We start from the raw sequence: 19,615 nt of genomic DNA, 5'->3' as shown, positions 1-19,615 counted from the left end.
ATATCCTAACCTTTTCATCACCGAATTACTATGCAAAACCGAAGAGTACAACTCTTTGAAATAATTGAGGCATCTACTAATTGTCTTCTTTCTTTCCATATTTTTTTTTCAGTTGCTAGCATTCCTTCAAGGATTGTTCACGTATTACCACCATGGTTATGAACTGGCAAAAGACTTCAACCACTTCAAAACAGACCTCACCATTAGCATCCAAAATGTAAGAGCATAATTCCTGTAGCATGGAATATGACTAAATGTAGTTATGCTTGACACAGAGGGTGAACGTCCATTGCTCATCATTCTGGATTAAGACAGCTCTCTTCAGTATTTCTTGACATTGTGGCTTTTGTAAATGTTCTTCAAAAATACTGTTTTTGAATTTATATATTCAGTATACAGTACCACTTGTTGGCCCTGTCAATTCTTCTTCATTCTCTCTGCAGATGAAATGGTTTATTTAATATGACACTATGGACAAAGTTCAGTGTTATCATCAAATATTTTTGCTCTTCATTGTTATCTACAACATAATAATTTATCTTTATATCTTTAGAAAGTTTTCATTGCATATGTTACAGTTGTCTGATTCTGAAACATAAACCAGAAACACAGGTGGAAACTAATGTATGTATAAGTGCATTTGAAACCAAGGACAGGAGGCACTTCATTATGCAAAGAGTTGTGGGAGTCTGGAACAGCATTACCCAGCCATGTTGTTGGAGCCAATAACCTGGCTTCCTTTAAGAAACAGTTACAGTAACTTCTAACTTCCAAACTGGCCAGATGGACTGAATGGGCTCATCTCCTTTGTGACCTTTCTGTTCGTATGTAAAATACATTTCTATTGACTAATGGTTGTCTAAAATTATTTGAAGACAGTATAGTGAGTGGCTCTTTTAGTTGGAATCACCATTTTTTTTTCTACCAAGTTTGCAATCCCACATTGTGTTTATCTTGTCTTGGCTATAAACCCTGTGACCGCACACAGGGGAAAAAGTATAGGCAGACGTCAGTGACACACTCATCTTGCCAGTAGCAGGTAGTGATAGCTCTGTTATGGTGGTCCAGCACTGATTGGTGGAAAGGCACGTCCCACACAGACAGATCCACAGGGCTACAGTGGTCACTGTGACACTTGAGAACTGAGACCTTCCTGGCTGACTAATCTTACCCTTGTGTAACAGGCCTCAGTGGCACTGATGTCACTCTCTTGAAACTTAGTGCTGAATTCTCTTGTGGCAAAAGACCTGGTCTTTTGGTACAGTAGAGTTCAACTCTGTCTAGGATGTAGCACTGTCTGTCTCTGAGGCCGTGAGCGACTTTGTTTCAATTCTGACAGAGGCTGAGCTCAGCCAGATACAGTTGGTTGTGTGCTGCTGCAGGGGGAATCCCAGTCACAGTCAGCTAGTGACAGGACCGAGGCTCAAACCAGGACACCTTTATCATAGGGCTCAACCGGCGTTTGGGATGACTCTGCATTTTTATCAGTTGAGCCTCTCAGAAGGCCCATGATCAGGATTTATCATGCAGCAGAAAGGTCCTGGTCTAGGCTGATGGGACCAACCCTTATTTTTCCATCAGACGAGGAATCGGTTTGAAAGCACAAGGTCGGAAGTGGAGTGTCTAATGAAGAAGATGAAGGAGAACCCACACGAGCACAAGAGTGTCAGCCCCCACACCATGGAGGGATACCTGTTTGTGCAGGAGAAACGTGAGTAACCAACTTGTTTGAATGACCATGTGGGGCAGAACCTCCATCAAGAAACTAGTTCAGACCTAAACACGTGGTTTTCAGTTCTCGGAAAACTCCACTTAGTTATTTTCCGAATCAGAGATTGTCTAGGTCACCTTCAGTCACCTGTATTTTTTTTTAAGATTAGGAACGTTTGTAAGCTTTTGATAAAGTAAGTAAATCATTTCCTCAATTAAGAGAGTTTTGAACTATATATTCTCTAAATTACTTAATTTAAAAAAATCACCTGTAACCTGATCATTACGATGGTTAAATTGCTTCAATTTAAGGTCATCCTGAACACACATCCTCTTTTAATTTAGACATTCAAAATAAATCCAGAACACGAGTTTTACTTTTACCCCAACCACCAGCTATCAGCTCAATGCATTTTCTTAGCTATTTTATCTAATGTCTAATCTAATTTTAATTTCTAAATTAAAGATAAGGTGAAGTCCAGAAAGACCTGAAGTTTACATTTGCTTTACATTTTGATGTTCTAAAACCCATGTGAAGCATTTTTGGCCCTAACTATGGCCACATACAGTGCGATCATCACATATACATATATAAAGTATAAGTCAGATTCTTGAGGTTGAACTTATTCATACCTTGAGATATAATTGGAAGATTAACTGCTATAGCCCTTGTTAAACAGTTACTGCATATTTTAGTCTCTGCTGAATATAATTTTGACCATCGGTATTGCTTCCGTTACAATATTTAAGAGATCACTTTATTGGCCATATACAATTTCTTGTATTAGGAATTTGTCTTTTCACATACCACGGCTTGCTCTCCATGAGACACACAAGATAGGGAGAGAAGCTTGGGGTCGGAGTGCAGGGTCAGCCATTTATACGGCGCCCCTGGAGCAGTTGGGGTTAAGGGCCTTGCTCAGGGGCCCAACGAAGTAGGATTCCTCTGCCGGCCGCGGGATACGAAACGGCAACCTTCCAGCCACAGGTGCAGATCCTTAGCCACAGAACCACCGCACCGCCCATGATGCATTGCACCATTAAACACGAGGCTCAAATATTTAACCACAGTCTCTTGTCTCCCAACAGGTTCCTTTGTGTACACCTGGGTGAAACATTACTGCACTTACTACCGGGAGCCCAGACGTGTGACCATGGTTCTGTTTGACCAAAAATCTGGAGGGAAGGTGGTGAGTAGGCCTGAATGCAGTGCTTCTTCTTGACAGGCGTGTATTCTTCTGTATGTCGTAATGCATTTCCAGTGTTCTGCATTGCTACAGCAGGACATTTTTTGTTGTTGCATTCTGATTCAGTATCTTTCCTGATGCAGAAAAACCTCTAAATATATATTTACCAATTTGATTTGAGATGACAGTTAATCCTGATAGCTCTGCATTTTGTAGTTTAAAAAAGTAGCTTTTTTGCTTTGTAGATGTTAATAGGGGAACAAGTAATGTTAATAAAGAGGCATATCTGACAGTGAACCAATTACATTTTGACTGGTAAATGTGACAGAATAGCTGCTGCAATGTTTCATACAGGCTGCTCAAGTTTACCTTGTTGCTGTGATCAAGGTTTTGTGGAATCTTCTCAAAAGCTACAGAAAGTGACAACCTTGTTATTTTCTATTTATGAGTTTTAATAGTCAAAAACTGAGACCTATTTAATTGGGAACTGAGTAGATTGTTGATGCTCATAACATGCTTATTTTACGGCTGACTTCTGGTAGACAGTATGGTTCAGAAGGTGGTTATTTTCTGCACTAAAGACTTTATGCTGAATCAGAGTCTGCAGACCTTGTATCCTTCCAGTGATACAGGGGAAGCTATTATCAATAACATGAATGCAGCATGACCTCTTCACAGTCAAATCTCTTACATTTAGAGATACTCTTGTTCACAAGGGCACCGATATTCAATCCTGGAATGCTGGAGGTCAGCCATGTCTTCCTTCCACCCTGGCCTTTTAATGACTATTTGTATCAGTTGCTGACTTAATAGGACTATATTAGCACCGTTTCTTTTCTTATTGATAATTATAAGTGACTTATAAATCCTGTTGGACTGCTGCCCTCCAGGACCAGGATCATTGCACTAGGGCATCACTGGCTCAATTGATTTAAATAATTGCAGCTTAAGAAGAATCTTAATGCACATTGCACAGGAAACTGGCAACTTCTTGTATTGAAGGTCTACCAGTCTGTGAACTGCTTCACTGGATACAACCAAGTTATTCTTAGAGTATGAATATCTGGTATAAACCTCTAGTTGAGAACCTTAATCAGGTGAATGCTCCCTGTTCTCGAGGAGTTTCTTACCACACTACACCAGCATTTAAAGGGAAGTAAAGAAGAAAAAAATATTTTTTTTAAGGGTGGAGAAGACCCTTTCTCCTGTTTGTGTCATACTGATATGGCCTGCAGCCATATCACCCTGCAACTCACAACTGGCAACCCACTGAAGCTAAGCAGGTGTGAGCCTGGTCAGTACCTGGATGAGAGACCTCATGGGAAAAACTAAGGTTGCTGCTGGAAAAGGGGGTTAGTGGGGCCAGCAGGGGGCACTCACCCTGCGGTCCATGTGGGTCCTAATGCCCCAGTATAGTGATGGGGACACTATACTGTAAACAGGCGCCATCCTTCGGATGAGACTTAAAACCGAGGTCCTGACTCGAGGTCTCTGTGGTCATTAAAAATCCCAGGGCGTTTCTCAAAAAGAGTAGGGGTTTAACTGCAGTGCAGTCCCAAATTTCCCATTGGCCCTTACCAATCTTGGCCTCCTAATAACCCCCCTCTATGAATTGGCTACATTACTCTGCTCTCCTCCTCACTGATAGCTGATGTGTGGTGAGCGTTCTGGCGCACTATGGCTGCCGTCGCATCATCCAGGTGGATGCTGCACATTGGTGGTGGTGGAGTCCCCATTACCTGTAAAGCGCTTTGAGTGGAGTGTCCAGAAAAGCGCTATATAAGAGTAAGCAATCATTATTAATTATTATTATTATTATATTTTCGATTTTGTGCAGAGCCTTAGATTTGGGTGTTCTGTCTGGTATGGGACAGTTGTTGATTGGGCAATCAGATTGTAAAATAATTAAAAGGTGTATTTAAAATTAATATGTGGTATTTAGCATTGTCAGATACCATCTTATGCAATTTTATTCATGTTAGCTTGAGAGCAAAGAATTTTAGGTATGGGGAGAGTCTATCTTTCTTTGAAAAGCCTCTCAAAATGTATTGATCATGTCAAGCAGGCTTTTAGTCATGAAATACCTCATGAGCTACACAACTGTCAGAAAGCACTGCACATATGAATCTAATTGTTTTTCAGAAACTCTTTTTTGTTTCTTTGCTGTTTTTGCCAGGGAGAGGAAGAATCCTTCATTCTAAAGTCCTGCACTCGGAGAAAAACAGACTCCATAGAAAAGAGGTTCTGTTTTGATGTGGAGGCAGTCGATCGGTGAGTGGGGTGGCAGTGACTAGATTTTTGTCACAAGGTGGCAGTCTTGAGACTTGAATGAAGAGCCCAGTCTTGTAATTGCTTCCTAGAATGGAGTAAACACATTTGTTATAAACACTGGGATGTGGCAAATTGGCAACCACTTGTATCTCTTTAGTGTTATATTAACTATGATTGGACATGTAAACATCTTCATCACTTTCATTGTGGGCATTATAGTATGGAAAAATAAGTACAGTATAATCTTTCTTAAAGTAAAACAAATCTCAGAGGTTAAGTTAAGCCAGTTAAAGAGTTAAAATATTGTTTCTTACTCATGTTTCCTGTCTGGCAATTGCAGTTATTCGGTTGCAGTTATACTTTTATCAGTGAAAAAACTACAAGAGGTAGTAACAAGCAATTCAAGTAATTTATACAAATTTATTAGCAGAGAAGAGGAGACAGTATTTTGGCTGCTTCGAAAGCTGTGCCACATTTCAGTGTCCTCTCCTGTGTTTATTCCTGTGTTATTTTCTTGCTTTATCTACTTCCCCGTGCGGCCCGTAGCTTACAGTGTTGGAGGACTGTGTGGCACATGGGAGTCTCTCTCAGCACTGTGTCTGTCTTCCAGGCCGGGGGTGATCACCATGCAGGCCCTTTCCGAGGAGGACCGCCGTCTGTGGATGGAAGCGATGGACGGGAGAGAACCGGTATGGACCTGCTGAAACATACTCTCCTTCTCCCTCCGCATCGCATGCATTGTTGTGGGGTGTCTTTTCCTCACTCCTCTGAGGCCTCTGAGGTTTTGTTGTACTTGCAATACCCAATTTTGAACAATCATTTTTCACTGAAGCAAATTGAATAAGATTTCTGTTTTTTTTTTCTTCTTCTTTTTTTTTTAGTGGGTGACATAAAAATATGTGACACTTTTAAAAACCTAACTTCGCTGTCTGGATTTCCGCCCTTGAGAAATGGGAGTTTTATCATTCTACAAGAAATAGCTTTTGGGGGTGACAGTTCACAATAGTTTTAATTGCTCCTCCAGGCTAGGATGTATTCCCCAGTTTGGATTAGCATTACTGTGCAAAAGTAATATGAAAGATGGGAAGACATCTTACAGTTCTCTGTCTTGGAACCAGAGGAAAGCCATTTCTAGTTATGCTTTATAAATGAATGATTTTCATTAAATGTATGACAACTGTTTTCTTTCCTCCCTGGAGCATTACTGATTGTTTTGTGAAACAGGCTGTTTTTGTTTGAAGTAGTCTTTTGGTGCTGAGGCACAGCAGTAACATGAACAGGGATGTCTTCTGGATTCAAGGCTAGGCTTACAGTATGTACTACTGCTCACTAGTTAGTCATTTTTGGAGAAAATGTCAGTGATCTTATTAAATACTGTAACAGTGGCCTCTTGCATGGCTCAAGTCACTCAAGTGCTGATTGAAATCCGTGATGATGCAAACCCAGTGTGACTGCTGTTCTCCGAGCCCTGGCACACAATTGGCTGCCCAATGCTGAGGTTATAGGGGGATTAGTTGGCCAGGGTGTTCTCAGCTCGTAGCTATGAGGTTATGAGGCGTTACCAGTAAAGAATGGGCCTCTTCTCCATTTGGTGCTGAACACTTTGGTTGGACTGTGACTTTTGAAAAGAGGTGTCTTGAAGGTGGGAAGTCAGAGGAGCAGGGTTTATAACTGTGACCAGAAGCACACTTTTGGTGATTCCAAATCAGGCGGATATAACAAAAATAATGGGTAATACTAAATGAAAAAAATATTTTATTGTTTATGATAATATATTAATAAGGGAGTCTTTAATGTCAAAAAAAGCATTGGGAATTATGTAACACAAATTACAAAGTTTTTTAAGAAACTCGAAGAAATTGTTGCAGGAAAGATGTAGGATAGTGTAGTGCACTCGAGAGTATGAAAGAAAATAGAAAAGCTGCACTAGGAAAATATTTTTTGTGATCTCAATTTGTTTCTAAAGGAAGCTTTGGGAAGTGAAGGAAATACTAGAAATAAATCCCATATATTCCTTTCAACCACCCATTTTCTAACCACTTTATCCAATACAGGGTTGCGGGGGAACTAGAGCCTAACCTGGCAAGCAGGGGGCACAAGTCCTTGCCCACGCAGGGCACACATAGAGCAAACATAGACACACACTCTCACACCAGGGCCTATTTTCCCAGAAGCCAATTAGTATGTTTTAAACTGTGGGAGGAAACCAGAGGAACAAGCTGAAACCCACGTGGACACGGGGAGATCATACAGATAGCACCCCAGGAATTAAACACCAGACTCCGGCAGTGCAAGGCTAGCCGCTAACTGCACCAGCATGCAGTACATCCAATATGTTCCCCTCTTATCAAATAATAACTGTATACACTGAAGGAAAAATTAATAATCCATCATCATTAATTCATTGTTATTCTTGGCAAATGTCCTGGGAAGTATAACCTTTACATTGAAACTTTTTATCTGCAGGTGTACAACTTGAACAAAGACAACCAGAGTGAAGGCAGTAAGTAGGACTGATTTACAGTGCCGTCGTATTTGTCTAGGCAGACAGGAAAATCCGATCTGCAAATGCGCAAAAAAGCAGACGTTATTGATTCTGTCACGTTTTCATTTTTCTTAGTCATCGCTTCTGGCTGTGTCGTTTTAAGTTGGGGGGGGGGGGAAATAATTGCAGTGGGGTATGATGGATATTTGTGTGCAGCTGGAACGAAGTAGTTTGTGCTCTTTTTTTTTGTTTCACCAACCCATAAAGGTTTTAATCTCTCAGCCTTGAGAATTAAATTCAGCCCCCTGATATTTGAGCTGCCAACACTGGGTTACAGATTCATAACTCTTTCTGCCATCCTACTTGCTTCTTCTTGCTGGCATAACAGTACTGCTGAATGTACCATATATTATGTCTGGTATTGGATGCTGCTGAATCAGGGCCTGAATCAGGTGCCAACTTACAGTGTAGTATTTTTTAACTATGAAATGTGCCTGGTTGCAGATGTGTGCGTGTTGTTAACTTTTGAACGCAATGGTTCATAAGGCTGAATTGGGAGATAAACGATGGGTTGGAGGTTTTGAACTTCTTTCTTGACTTTATGTGGCTTTTTTCTCGCATTGTTTCCCCTTTCAGCTGCTCAGTTGGACATCATTGGCTTTACTATTATGAAGAAATTCATTCACGCTGTGGAGACACGAGGTAAAGGGAGGCCCTTGAGTTTTGCTCATTCAAAGTTAAAATATAACTTAGAACTTTGTTGCAAGTTATTAATTCATGAATTATACCCAACAGGAATCAATGAGCAAGGGCTGTACAGGATAGTGGGTGTCAGCTCCAGAGTTCAGAAGCTTCTCAGTCTTTTGATGGGTAAGGACACAATGCTGGAATCTTCCTTACCTCATTTTTAACATATTGTCCTGTGGGGTTGTGGGAGTGTGGAGCAAGCTGCTCAGCCATGTTTTTAAAGCTGATACACCTGCTTCTTTCAAGAAACAGCTGGAGGAGATCCTCAGATCATTACTATACTGACTTCTAAGGGAGCCTACAGTGCCTTGCGAAAGTATTCGGCCCCCTTGAACTTTTCAACCTTTTGCCACATTTCAGGCTTCAAACATAAAGATATAATTTTTTTATTTTATGTGAAGAATCACCAACAAGTGGGACACAATTGTGAAGTGGAACGAAATCTATTGGATTTTTGAAACTTTTTTAACTAATAAAAAAAATGAAAAGTGGGGCGTGCAAAATTATTCGGCCCCCTTGCGTTAATACTTTGTAGAGCCACCTTTTGCTGCGATTACAGCTGCAAGTCGCTTGGGGTATGTCTCTATCAGTTTTGCACATCGAGAGACTGAAATTCTTGCCCATTCTTCCTTGCAAAACAGCTCGAGCTCAGTGAGGTTGGATGGAGAGCGTTTGTGAACAGCAGTTTCAGCTCTTTCCACAGATTCTCGATTGGATTCAGGTCTGGACTTTGACTTGGCCATTCAAACACCTGGATACGTTTATTTGTGAACCATTCCTTTGTAGATTTTGCTGTATGTTTGGGATCATTGTCTTGTTGGAAGATAAATCTCCGTCCCAGTTTCAGGTCTTTTGCAGACTCCAACAGGTTTTCATCCAGAATGGTCCTGTATTTGGCTGCATCCATCTTCCCCTCAATTTTAACCATCTTCCCTGTCCCTGCTGAAGAAAAGCAGGCCCAAACCATGATGCTGCCACCACCATGTTTGACAGTGGGGATGGTGTGTTGAGGGTGATGAGCTGTGTTGCTTTTACGCCAAACATATCGTTTTGCATTGTGGCCAAAAAGTTCGATTTTGGTTTCATCTGACCAGAGCACCTTCTTCCACATGTTTGGGGTGTCTCCCAGGTGGCTTGTGGCAAACTTTAGACGAGACTTTTTATGGATATCTTTGAGAAATGGCTTTCTTCTTGCCACTCTTCCATAAAGGCCAGATTTGTGCAGTGTAAGACTGATTGTTGTCCTATGGACAGACTCTCCCACCTCAGCTGTAGTTCTCTGCAGTTCATCCAGAGTGATCATGGGCCTCTTGGCTGCATCTCTGATCAGTCTTCTCCTTGTCTGAGCTGAAAGTTTAGAGGGACGGCCAGGTCTTGGTAGATTTGCAGTGGTCTGATACTCCTTCCATTTCAAGATGATCGCTTGCACAGTGCTCCTTGGGATGTTTGAAGCTTGGGAAATCTTTTTGTATCCAAATCCGGCTTTAAACTTCTCCACAACAGTATTACGGACCTGCCTGGTGTGTTCCTTGGTCTTCATGATGCTCTCTGCGCTTTCAACAGAACCTTGAGACTATCACAGAGCAGGTGCATTTATACAGAGACTTGATTACACACAGGTGGATTCTATTTATCACCATCAGTCATTTAGGACAACATTGGATCATTCAGAGATCCTCGCTGAACTTCTGGAGTGAGTTTGCTGCACTGAAAGTAAAGGGGCCGAATAATTTTGCACGCCCCACTTTTCATTTTTTTATTAGTTAAAAAAGTTTCAAAAATCCAATAGATTTCGTTCCACTTCACAATTGTGTCCCACTTGTTGGTGATTCTTCACATAAAATAAAAAATTTATATCTTTATGTTTGAAGCCTGAAATGTGGCAAAAGGTTGAAAAGTTCAAGGGGGCCGAATACTTTCGCAAGGCACTGTATATGGGCCTGATGGCCTCCTCTCATTTGTAAACTTCCTTATATTCTTGTGTCAGACACCTAGAAGTTTCTAGATGCGACTGAAGCCTCTTTTTCACAGATGTGATTCTAGTGAGGCACATGCTTTTAAAATTCAGTGCTGGGAGTATAAGAAAGGGAGGCTTTGGTAGGAAAATTAGAAGGGAAACGTGGATTGTGCCTTTCCCGACTAGTTTGTGTTCCAGAGGTAATTTGAAGAAGGTGCATTTGGGCATGTTTTGTAAGACTGTCCCCCTGACTTTTACAGGAAACGATCGGTTGCTTCAGTTTGAAAGCCTTGTTAAAAACGCACTGGTCTCCCGAAGGGGCCTGTCTGTGAGAGACACACCAAGAGCTGGGAAGAATTGCTCATAAAAAAACGAATGGAAACACAACTGTCTTACATTTTTCTGTTCTGTATCTGGTTTTTAGACACAATGATCTGGAACAGTTGGAGGAAATGATCATTTGTGCTGCACCCTGTGAATTACATAACACAAATTAATTGAAAAGCTCTGCAGAACAGCACATACTGTATCTAATACACAACACAAGCAAGAAGTGGGGAAAAAAAACAGCAAATTGATTTTGTGAAACCAAAATTTAAACTAAATTATACATTGAAATATTTAGTGAAAACACGTAAGCAAGCTCTGAAAATGGTGACAGGCACATAGAGGCATCGAGTTGCCAATTGGAGTTTGGCAATGAGTTACGCTGATGTGGTGCTGCACATGAGAAGGCTCTATGGTCCGTTGTGTGGAGTCTCTGATCTTTGAGAGAGTAAGAAGGCTCAAACTGGTATATATCACTGGCTAAGAGCTGATCTACGTTCATGCAAGAAGTCCTTAAAATGATTTGGGTCTAGAACATTCAAGTCCACTCTAACTATCCCTGTGAGCCCTCTGCAGTTTACAGAGGATGGTTGTTATTTGCCCACAAGAGTCAAAACTTTAGCTCATGATTTGTAAAAATATTCCAGTGAATTTAAATCCTTAAATGGGAGCACAACTATTTGGTTGACATCTATTAAAAGAAAACATGCTACGCGTCGCTTCTACACAGATTTGTTTTTTTTGTTTTTTTCAGATTTTGCACATCATGCTGCTTTAAAAAAGAGATTTAAAATAGCTAGAGCCAACTTTTGTGGTTCATTGATACTGGTATTTGCAGACACGGAGCTTGTTTGGGCGCCGAGCCAAGTCCTGCTATTCAAATAGGTGGAGAGTCAGCCTCTTGCTGCTGACCTTTTGACATTCCCCAGTAATGTGTGCCAGAGTTGCTGCTGGACTGGGATCAGACCTTCACCATTCCACAGTGGGGAGAATCAGCAGAGACCCTATTTCAGTTCCAGACAGCCAGCTACTCTGTGTGCTGCAACTGCTATAAATACCTCATTGCCCTGTGTAGTCCTGCTTACTAATAACGGGAGAAGACAGAGAGTGTTGTAGAGGCATAGAACAGATTTGACTAAATCTTCCAATTCATTTAGTTGTTATTAGGGCCTTATTAGGCTGTTTTTCTTTATACCCACTAGTCTTTGGAAATTATGTGTGATGCCCTCTTGCAGATCCTTGTGATCCCATGAGACTGGAACTGCAAAAAGCCAGAAATGGGAAATTCAGCCTCCAGCGTTGACATCTTATTATTTTTTTGAATTGACAGTTGACTTCTTTAAAGGTGACTGATTTGCAGTGATGTCAAAAGTGTACATTATGAAGTTCCAGTAGGGGTAGGTGTTGTGGATTTGAAGAGGTGGTGAATGGACAAGATGTCTGTGTCTCCTATGGAAGCAATCGGTGGATTTGGCTGGGTTACTGTGGAGTCAAAGTGGCACTGTCAGTTGGTTGAATTGATTGTAGGACACATTCTCAGACGTGATTCTGCATTCCCACAGGGGTGAAGTTGCTACCAGGTAAAACAAAAGTTGTTTTTCTTTTGCATAAACCAACCAAGAAGTGAACTGTGCCCTGGCTGTTGTATTTCTTTCTTCAATGTTATTTGTTATCTTTTGCTTCACTGGACATGATTGGTACCCAGTGCCCCAGGTCTTGGCTGTTAGCACTGGTCAAGCGCAGCAGCTCTCTGAGCCTCTGGAGGACTGTTTGCTGTGGAAGTAAACACTCAGTGCTTGTTCTTGGCGCACAGAGCAGGAAAAGATGGCAAATGAAATCAGAGATTTGGGAAACGATCGTTGGAAGTGAAAAATTGCTCATACAAAGCTGTTGCCTTTAAACATTAGATTTGACTATAAATCTCCCAGGTGGCCTCAGTGTACTGAATAGATTTGCAGTGTAGCCTCTAACAGTCTGTAATCTTTCTGTTCATAGTTAGTCATAAAATGAACCACTGTCTCTAGCATCTCTGCGAAGGAGAGTGGAATTCATTTAAGGGATTAATCTGAGTTTTGAGCAATTTGATTAGTATCCAGCTGCATGAGGCAACAGAAATGTGGAATTTATTATGTCTTAAAGGGAGCAGTGAGTTCATCCCTCATCTTGCCTTAACTTGTTTTAACAAGTGTATAGATGGCACTGTCTGTCTATAGTGCCAGTCAATTTATATGTTGTTCTGTTTTATTAAACATAAGTGCTGTTTTAAAATCTATATATTTATATCTCTTTGTGTTACTTTGATTATAAAAAGTAGCACTTGGTAGCTGTTCATACTTTTAAAGGTTGTTTTTCCCTTTTTTTGTCAGATCCCAAAACATCTGCAGAAGTGGATTTAGACAGTTCCGCTGAATGGGAGATTAAAACCATCACCAGTGCACTGAAGTACTATCTAAGGTATGTGTTGACTTAATGAATTAATATCCATTTTGTATGGTTTATTTTATCATTCAAGAATTCCAAGACGTGCTGTAACAAGGCCTAGCCAAGCCACATACCATCGTTGAAATGTAGCCAATTAGGAATAAGTCTGACATTCTTACCTGTCCTACAGCTGGGCCTTAAAGAGCCTGAGAGGAGGGTGGTGGTCAGAAGAAGCTGAAACATTTTTCTGTCAAGTTTTTGATTTTCTTTTGTGTGGCGTATGAACTCAAAGACAAGGGCAGCACATAACAGCAAAGCTATATTTTACATGTTCAACATTATTTGAAAAGAAAAAGAAAAAAATCCACTTAGTTGTATTTTTTTCCCAATATTTCTGAGGTGATGTGATGTGAGCAGTGATGAATGAGCAAAACGTGCAGTTTTGTTGTGGATTTAGGTAACTACGTTCTATAAGGTCATGGGCAACCCTGAAGTTATTTGACACGATGGTCTTGATGAAAATTCGTTGTTTATTTAATGTTTTAACCATTAAAGAGATGAGGAATCAGTTCTTTTTAGTGCCTGTTATTATAAAAAAAGGCAGAATTTCGGAATTCATTTTGAAAGTGTTTGTTATATCTCATATAGAGTCATGTGAAAAAGAAAGTACACTCTTTCAATTCTATGGTTTTATATATCAGGACATAACAAACAATCATCTGGTCCTTACCAGGTCCTAGAATTAGGTAAATCTAACCTCAAGTGACAAACAACACATAACTGATTCTACTATGTCATTATTTATTTAACAAAAAATAAGCCAACATGCAGAAACCATGTGTAAAAAATGATTCAGTAGCTTGTAGAACCACCTTTAGCAGCAATAACTTGAAGTAATCATTTTCTGTATGAATGTATCAGTCTCTCACATCATTTTGGAGGCTTTTGGCCCACTCTTCTTTACAACATTGCTTCAGTTCATTGATGTTTGAGGGTATTCGTTTATGCACAGCTTTTATATGGTCCCGCCACAGCATCTCAATGGGGTTGAGGTCTGGACTTTCACTTGGCCACTCCAACACCATTTTTTTATTTTTCAGCCATTCAGTTGTAGATTTTCCAGTGTGCTTGGTTTGACCCAGTTTCGGCCAAGCTGTAGCTGTCGGACAGATGGCCTCACATTTGTCTCTAGAATTCTTTGGTATAAAGAGGAGTTCATGGTCGACTCGATGACTGCAAGGTGCCCAGGTCCTGTAGCTCCAAAACAAGCCCAAATCATCACCCCTCCACCACCGTGCTTGATGGTTGGTATGAGGTGTTTGTGGTGATACGCTGTGTTTGGTTTGGCCAAACATGGTGTTGTATATAATGACCAAGCATCTCCACTTTGGTCTTGTTTGTCCGAAGGACATTGTTCCAGAAATCTTGTGGTTTGTTCAGATACAACTTGGCAAACCTAAGTCATGCTGCCATGTTCTTTTTGGAGAGAAGGGGCTTCCTCCTGGCTACCCTTCCATGAAAGCCATATTTGTTCAGTCTTTTTCTGTCGTACTGTCATGAACTTTAACATTTAACATGTTAACCGAGGCCTGTAGATCCCTAGATGTAGCTCTTGGGTTCTTTGCGATTTCTCTGAGTATTATACGGTCTGACCTTGGGGTAAATTTGCTGGGATGCCCACTCCTGGGAAGATTGGCAACTGTCTTGAATGTTCTCCATTTGTAAATAATTCTTCTCACTGTAGAATGATGGATTTCAAATTGTTTGGAAATTGCCTTATAACCCTTCCCAGATTGATGAGCAGCAACAATGGCTTCTCTGAGTTCATTGCTGATGTTTTTTCTCATTGGCATGGTGTTAACACACACCTGAATGCTCCAGACCACCAAAGTGCCAAAAGTTCTGCTTTTATAGAGGTGGTCACACTTCCTGATGATCAACCAATCAAGTGCATTTGGCTGCTAATTACCTTCTTAATTCCTATTGGAGCAGTAAGGGTGTACTTAATTTTTCCCACATGGTTTCTGCATTTTGGCTTACTTTTTGTTGAATAAATAATGACATAGTGAAATCTGTTATGTTGTCTGTTATCTGAGGCTAGATTTGTCTAATTATAGAAGTTGGTGAGGACCAGACGATTGTTTTTTATGCCCTGATATGTAACTATTGAATTGAAAGAGGGTGTACTTTCTTTTTCACATGACTGTATGTGAAACCTTAGTTTAATTATATAGATTGTGAAGAAATAAAGCACATTATAATATGAGTGAATGTAAATTTTTGGGATATTTAATATGAAACACAAAGTAGTACAATTCTGCAGTGTGACTCTACCCCTTAAACTTAATTTTCCTTATTTCAAAGACATGTTTTCTCAAGGAATATTGGTGTGAATGCATTATTTCTTCCTAAAGATTAAGATTTCTGTTACATTTGGTCTGAAATAGTTTTATGTGTATTGATGGGCTGTCCTCCAGAGAAAGAGAATCTTGAAGAATCACGCTAGTCTTCCTTTTTAAATCCTTCTTTTTCAGAATGTTGCCTGCACCTCTCATGACGTATCAGTATCAGAGAAGCTTTATCAAAGCAGCCAGTAAGTTGTTCTGTTTTTGAGTTCTTCTTGAAGGTTTTTTTAACAGCTCAAATGGTAGCTTTTTAAACCCACTGCTTGAGATGGTGTTGCATTACCTTTGTCCTCTGAGGTAGGGAAGGTTTTGCTTTGTGTTAAATTTGGCAGGTAATCGAGGAAGTGATTTAACTGTGTTGCCTCAAGTGATTGTACCACTTAAAGACAATCTTTATCTGCCAAGGCTCGTTTCATAGGGAATGAGCAATTAATTGCATGTTATTTTCTCCCTGTGCAATTGCACGGCATCCAGTAGTCACACACTCTGTGTCTGAGGTTAGCCTGTTTGAAAATGGCAAGGCAGTTGTCACACAATCACTGGTAATGTTAAATACCTGCAGTCAATCAGAGCTGTGCTGTTCAACAAACATACCTGTTTCCAGATGTTGTTCTGTGTGAGACAGTTTCCCACCTGGACCAGATCTATGTCTGGGCATGTACTGGGAATGGCAGTGTTTGGTTTTCAGTGTAGAGGAACTTTTGTGCATTAGTTTATAGTCGATCTTTATCTTTATCTAGGTCCTTCTCAAAGAGACCTGACATGTTTTTAATAGGTACTTTATTTGAATGGAGAATTATTTAAAAAATAGCTCTTTTTTCAGATGCAGGTGTTAATCTGACTACTTGCAGTTTGAGTAAATCTGTTTGTAACCAACAACAGCGACCGGTTTATTGAATTGAATTAATGAAGGACTGCCATCCATTTTTATAGAGTTCACTCCCCCCCATCCACAGATTGACCTTTCTTTCTAAATTTATGGTCACATTGCACTGAGAGTTACCTGAGAGACACTTATCTTCTGCTTCAGCATTGCACTGCAGAGAGAATATTGGCTCTATGTCTGGCTAAGCAAACCAAACAAAGCTCACTTTAGGTTTCTTTAACTGCATAATTTTTGATGTTGTTAAATCATCTAGATGGCTTTATACATCAGACTAAACCTTTTTTGTTTTAAGATTTAGAAGATTAACATTTATCTTTAAATATCCATCCGCCCAATTCATTTTCTAACTGCTTTATTCAGGGTCACGGGGGAGCACTCTGGAAACTCTGGACGGATGGCACACACGGACATAAACACACACATGCTCACGCCAGGGCCAGTTTTCCCTACTTCTAAAAGTCAATGAATCTACCAATATATCTTTGAACTGTGGGAGGAAAATGGAGCACCCACACAAACACTGGGAGAACATACAAACTCCAGACAGATAGCACCCCAAGAGGTGAACCCAGGGCCACAATGTTTGAGACAGGAATGTTAACCGCTGTTACTCCATGCTACCCCTCCACCCTTTAATTTTCAGAATTGTTTATTTTTTGTTCCTTCATATTATTTCATTTTTATGTTAGAACTAGACAATCTGGAAGCACGCATTTCTGAGATTCACAGCATTGTTCACCGACTTCCTGAGAAAAACCGACAGATGCTGGAACTACTGATGAAGCACTTGGCCAGGTAAGAGCTGTAGATGAAGTATTTGTGTATCTACAAAATGTGCAACCCCCCCACAAAATTCACACTTTGGTTTCCAGTGGTTTAAGTGAGTGTTATCAAGTGTTAATATGCCGGTAAGCAAGTAGGGAATATTATATTTTCTGGTTGTTAGTACAGTATGAGTAGTTTTTTCTTCTTTTTTTCATTTGATAACAATGGATACAGAAAAAATGTAAGACAAGGAGCTTTTTTGCACAATCCAGTCTGGTGTTTCACACGTAAAAGACAACACCCTGCTTTGAGTCTTTATCAACACAAAAACATAAAGAAAAAACAACAAAGAAAATTAGCTAAAAGGAAATCCAAACTTCACATGCAAAACAATTTAGCGAAATGTGGAAAACAGCTGCATGTATAAATCAGACGTCCACTTAGAATTCTGCATACATGTTGACCACATTATGCTGTAGACCCACCCTTGGAAACAAGCAAAGTACAAAAGTGCTGCATCTGTAGCACTTTTACGAGCACTTCCCGTCTCTAAATTTCATCAAGCAAGTCCTGGGCCGTGTCCAGACAGACTCTTTCCACCTCACATGAAAGAGCAGAGCAGTAGCAACAGAGATGCAGCTGGTTCTATGCATCGTTGTCATAGTGATGAGCCGACTGGTATGTCTGAAGCTCGTCCCTGCCTCCCAAGATCTTGGACTCTCCCTGTTGTGTGCAGGTCCCTGAGATCTCTCAACACCACAATAAAGCCTCTCTTTCCCTTCTAGACAACCTTTAGATGGGATACCGCAGCTTCCAAGAAAATTACAGTGTAAAATTAAAGCAGAATTACAACATCATTATGCTTTAAGGATGGGTGGAAACAATAAAGCTAGACACACCCTGATATTGTTATGGGTCTGACTGCATCTGACTGCAGGAAAGTATTTAAAATATTGGTCGAAATGTGTTTTTATTCTTATTTTCTACCTTTTATCTTTCAAATACAAATATCTCTTGTATTTGTTAATAATATTTCGCAAAGAGGAGTACTGTATATGCTGTATAAGTGTTTTAGTGGGTGTTTGTTGTAGAGAGTCGTAGACAAAATATTTAGTGCCTTAAGCTGTTTTCCTATTGGTTGCTTTTATAGCTCACAGAATCAAGTGATCACATTGGCAAAAAGTGTACAAAAGGTTCAAGTTGTGTTTTCAATTACAGCAAACATTTCATACAGTAACTCATATAAAAGGAATTCCCCATTTATCATTAAAATCCATCATCCTAACAGTGTAAAACATATATAGTGTAGTAGTTTACAAATGTGCTCTTAATGGATTTATGGATATTTTTTTGTCTGATATAACACCCACATAGAAATCCATGCAGTGTTTTTTTATGTAGTTATGTATTTGGTTTTACTTTATGTAATATAATGCCAAATATATTTTCTCTCAAATCTTCATATAGCATTCCCTTCCTCAAAATTAAATGCTGTTTTGTGGTGTCAATGGGCAAAGATGGGGCAATATTCTGATCCAGAAAACAGATTCTTTAAAATTAGTAGAAAAATAAATATTTGGTTTCCCCATACGGTTAACATGGGACGTTTCCTTTTCCCATGTCCAGTGTGGCAGACCACCATCAGCAGAACCTGATGACAGTGGCCAATCTTGGAGTGGTGTTCGGGCCCACACTGCTCAGACCCCAGGAGGAGACTGTCGCGGCCATCATGGACATCAAGTTCCAGAACATCGTAATCGAGATCCTCATCGAGAACCACGAGAAGGTGAAGGGACCAGGCTAAACTGGAGGATCGGGGGCCTGTCGTGTTTGTTTGGAGACATGCACGTGACAGACCTGCAGATGAAAGGCATACGCTGTAGTAATTCTTCTACCATTTATTATTGAATTTCACTTCCTTTTGAATTTAAAGTGAATTTTTTTAAAAAAAGGAATCATTTTTCACTTGTTTTCATCAATAGTTTTTACTTCTAGTTCATTTGTTACATTCTTTCAACAACATTGAGTCTGCAAGCCTGTTGTTTTTAAGTGCATTGACACATTATTTTGGGCAGCACAGTGGTGCAGTGGTTAGCATTGCTCCCTTACAGCGCTGGGGCCCTGGGTTCAATTCCTGGGGTACTATCTGCATGGAGTTTGTATGCTCTTCCCTGTTGGCAAGAGATTTCTCTGGGTGCTCTAGTTTCGTCTCACAGTCCAAAAATATGCTGACAGGTTAATTGGCTTCTGGGAAAATTGGCCCCGGTGTGAGTGTGTGTATGTTTGTGTCTGTATGTGCCCTATGATGAACTGGAAGTCCTTTTCAGGGTGTTTCCTGTGTTGCGCCCATTGCTTTCAGGGAAACGCTCTGGCTCCCCCTCAGGCCTGAATTGGATAAGTGGTTAGAAAGTAGATAGCTGGTTGGCAGTATTTCTGCTTGGTGACTTGGTGACT

The 19,615-nt window shown here is 40.3% G+C and overlaps 1 protein-coding gene across 4 annotated transcripts in view; it reads left to right on the top strand.

The window, feature by feature from the left end:
• The window catches only part of LOC148650317 (rho GTPase-activating protein 26-like), an 84,778-nt gene that overhangs the window by 46,092 nt on the left and 19,071 nt on the right, over positions 1–19,615 (top strand). For all 4 annotated transcript variants that reach the window (XR_015926079.1, XR_015926078.1, XM_088603995.1 and 1 more), the window contains exons 7-18: positions 113–217; positions 1,582–1,711; positions 2,800–2,900; positions 5,074–5,168; positions 5,779–5,857; positions 7,635–7,671; positions 8,290–8,355; positions 8,449–8,523; positions 13,051–13,138; positions 15,640–15,698; positions 17,086–17,191; positions 18,788–18,947. Coding sequence is in view for 2 of the 4 variants with exons in the window: in XM_088603995.1 (XP_088460121.1) it covers positions 113–217; positions 1,582–1,711; positions 2,800–2,900; positions 5,074–5,168; positions 5,779–5,857; positions 7,635–7,671; positions 8,290–8,355; positions 8,449–8,523; positions 13,051–13,138; positions 15,640–15,698; positions 17,086–17,191; positions 18,788–18,947 (1,101 nt within the window). In the remaining 2 variants the exon portion in view is untranslated. The remainder of the gene's footprint in view (positions 1–112; positions 218–1,581; positions 1,712–2,799; positions 2,901–5,073; positions 5,169–5,778; positions 5,858–7,634; positions 7,672–8,289; positions 8,356–8,448; positions 8,524–13,050; positions 13,139–15,639; positions 15,699–17,085; positions 17,192–18,787; positions 18,948–19,615) is intronic.

Source organism: Lepisosteus platostomus, chromosome 13 (genome assembly GCF_059453375.1).
Source record: "Lepisosteus platostomus isolate fLepPlt1 chromosome 13, fLepPlt1.hap1, whole genome shotgun sequence".
Classification (NCBI taxonomy): Eukaryota; Metazoa; Chordata; class Actinopteri; order Semionotiformes; family Lepisosteidae; genus Lepisosteus; species Lepisosteus platostomus.
This window is presented reverse-complemented; position numbering and strand designations above follow the sequence as displayed.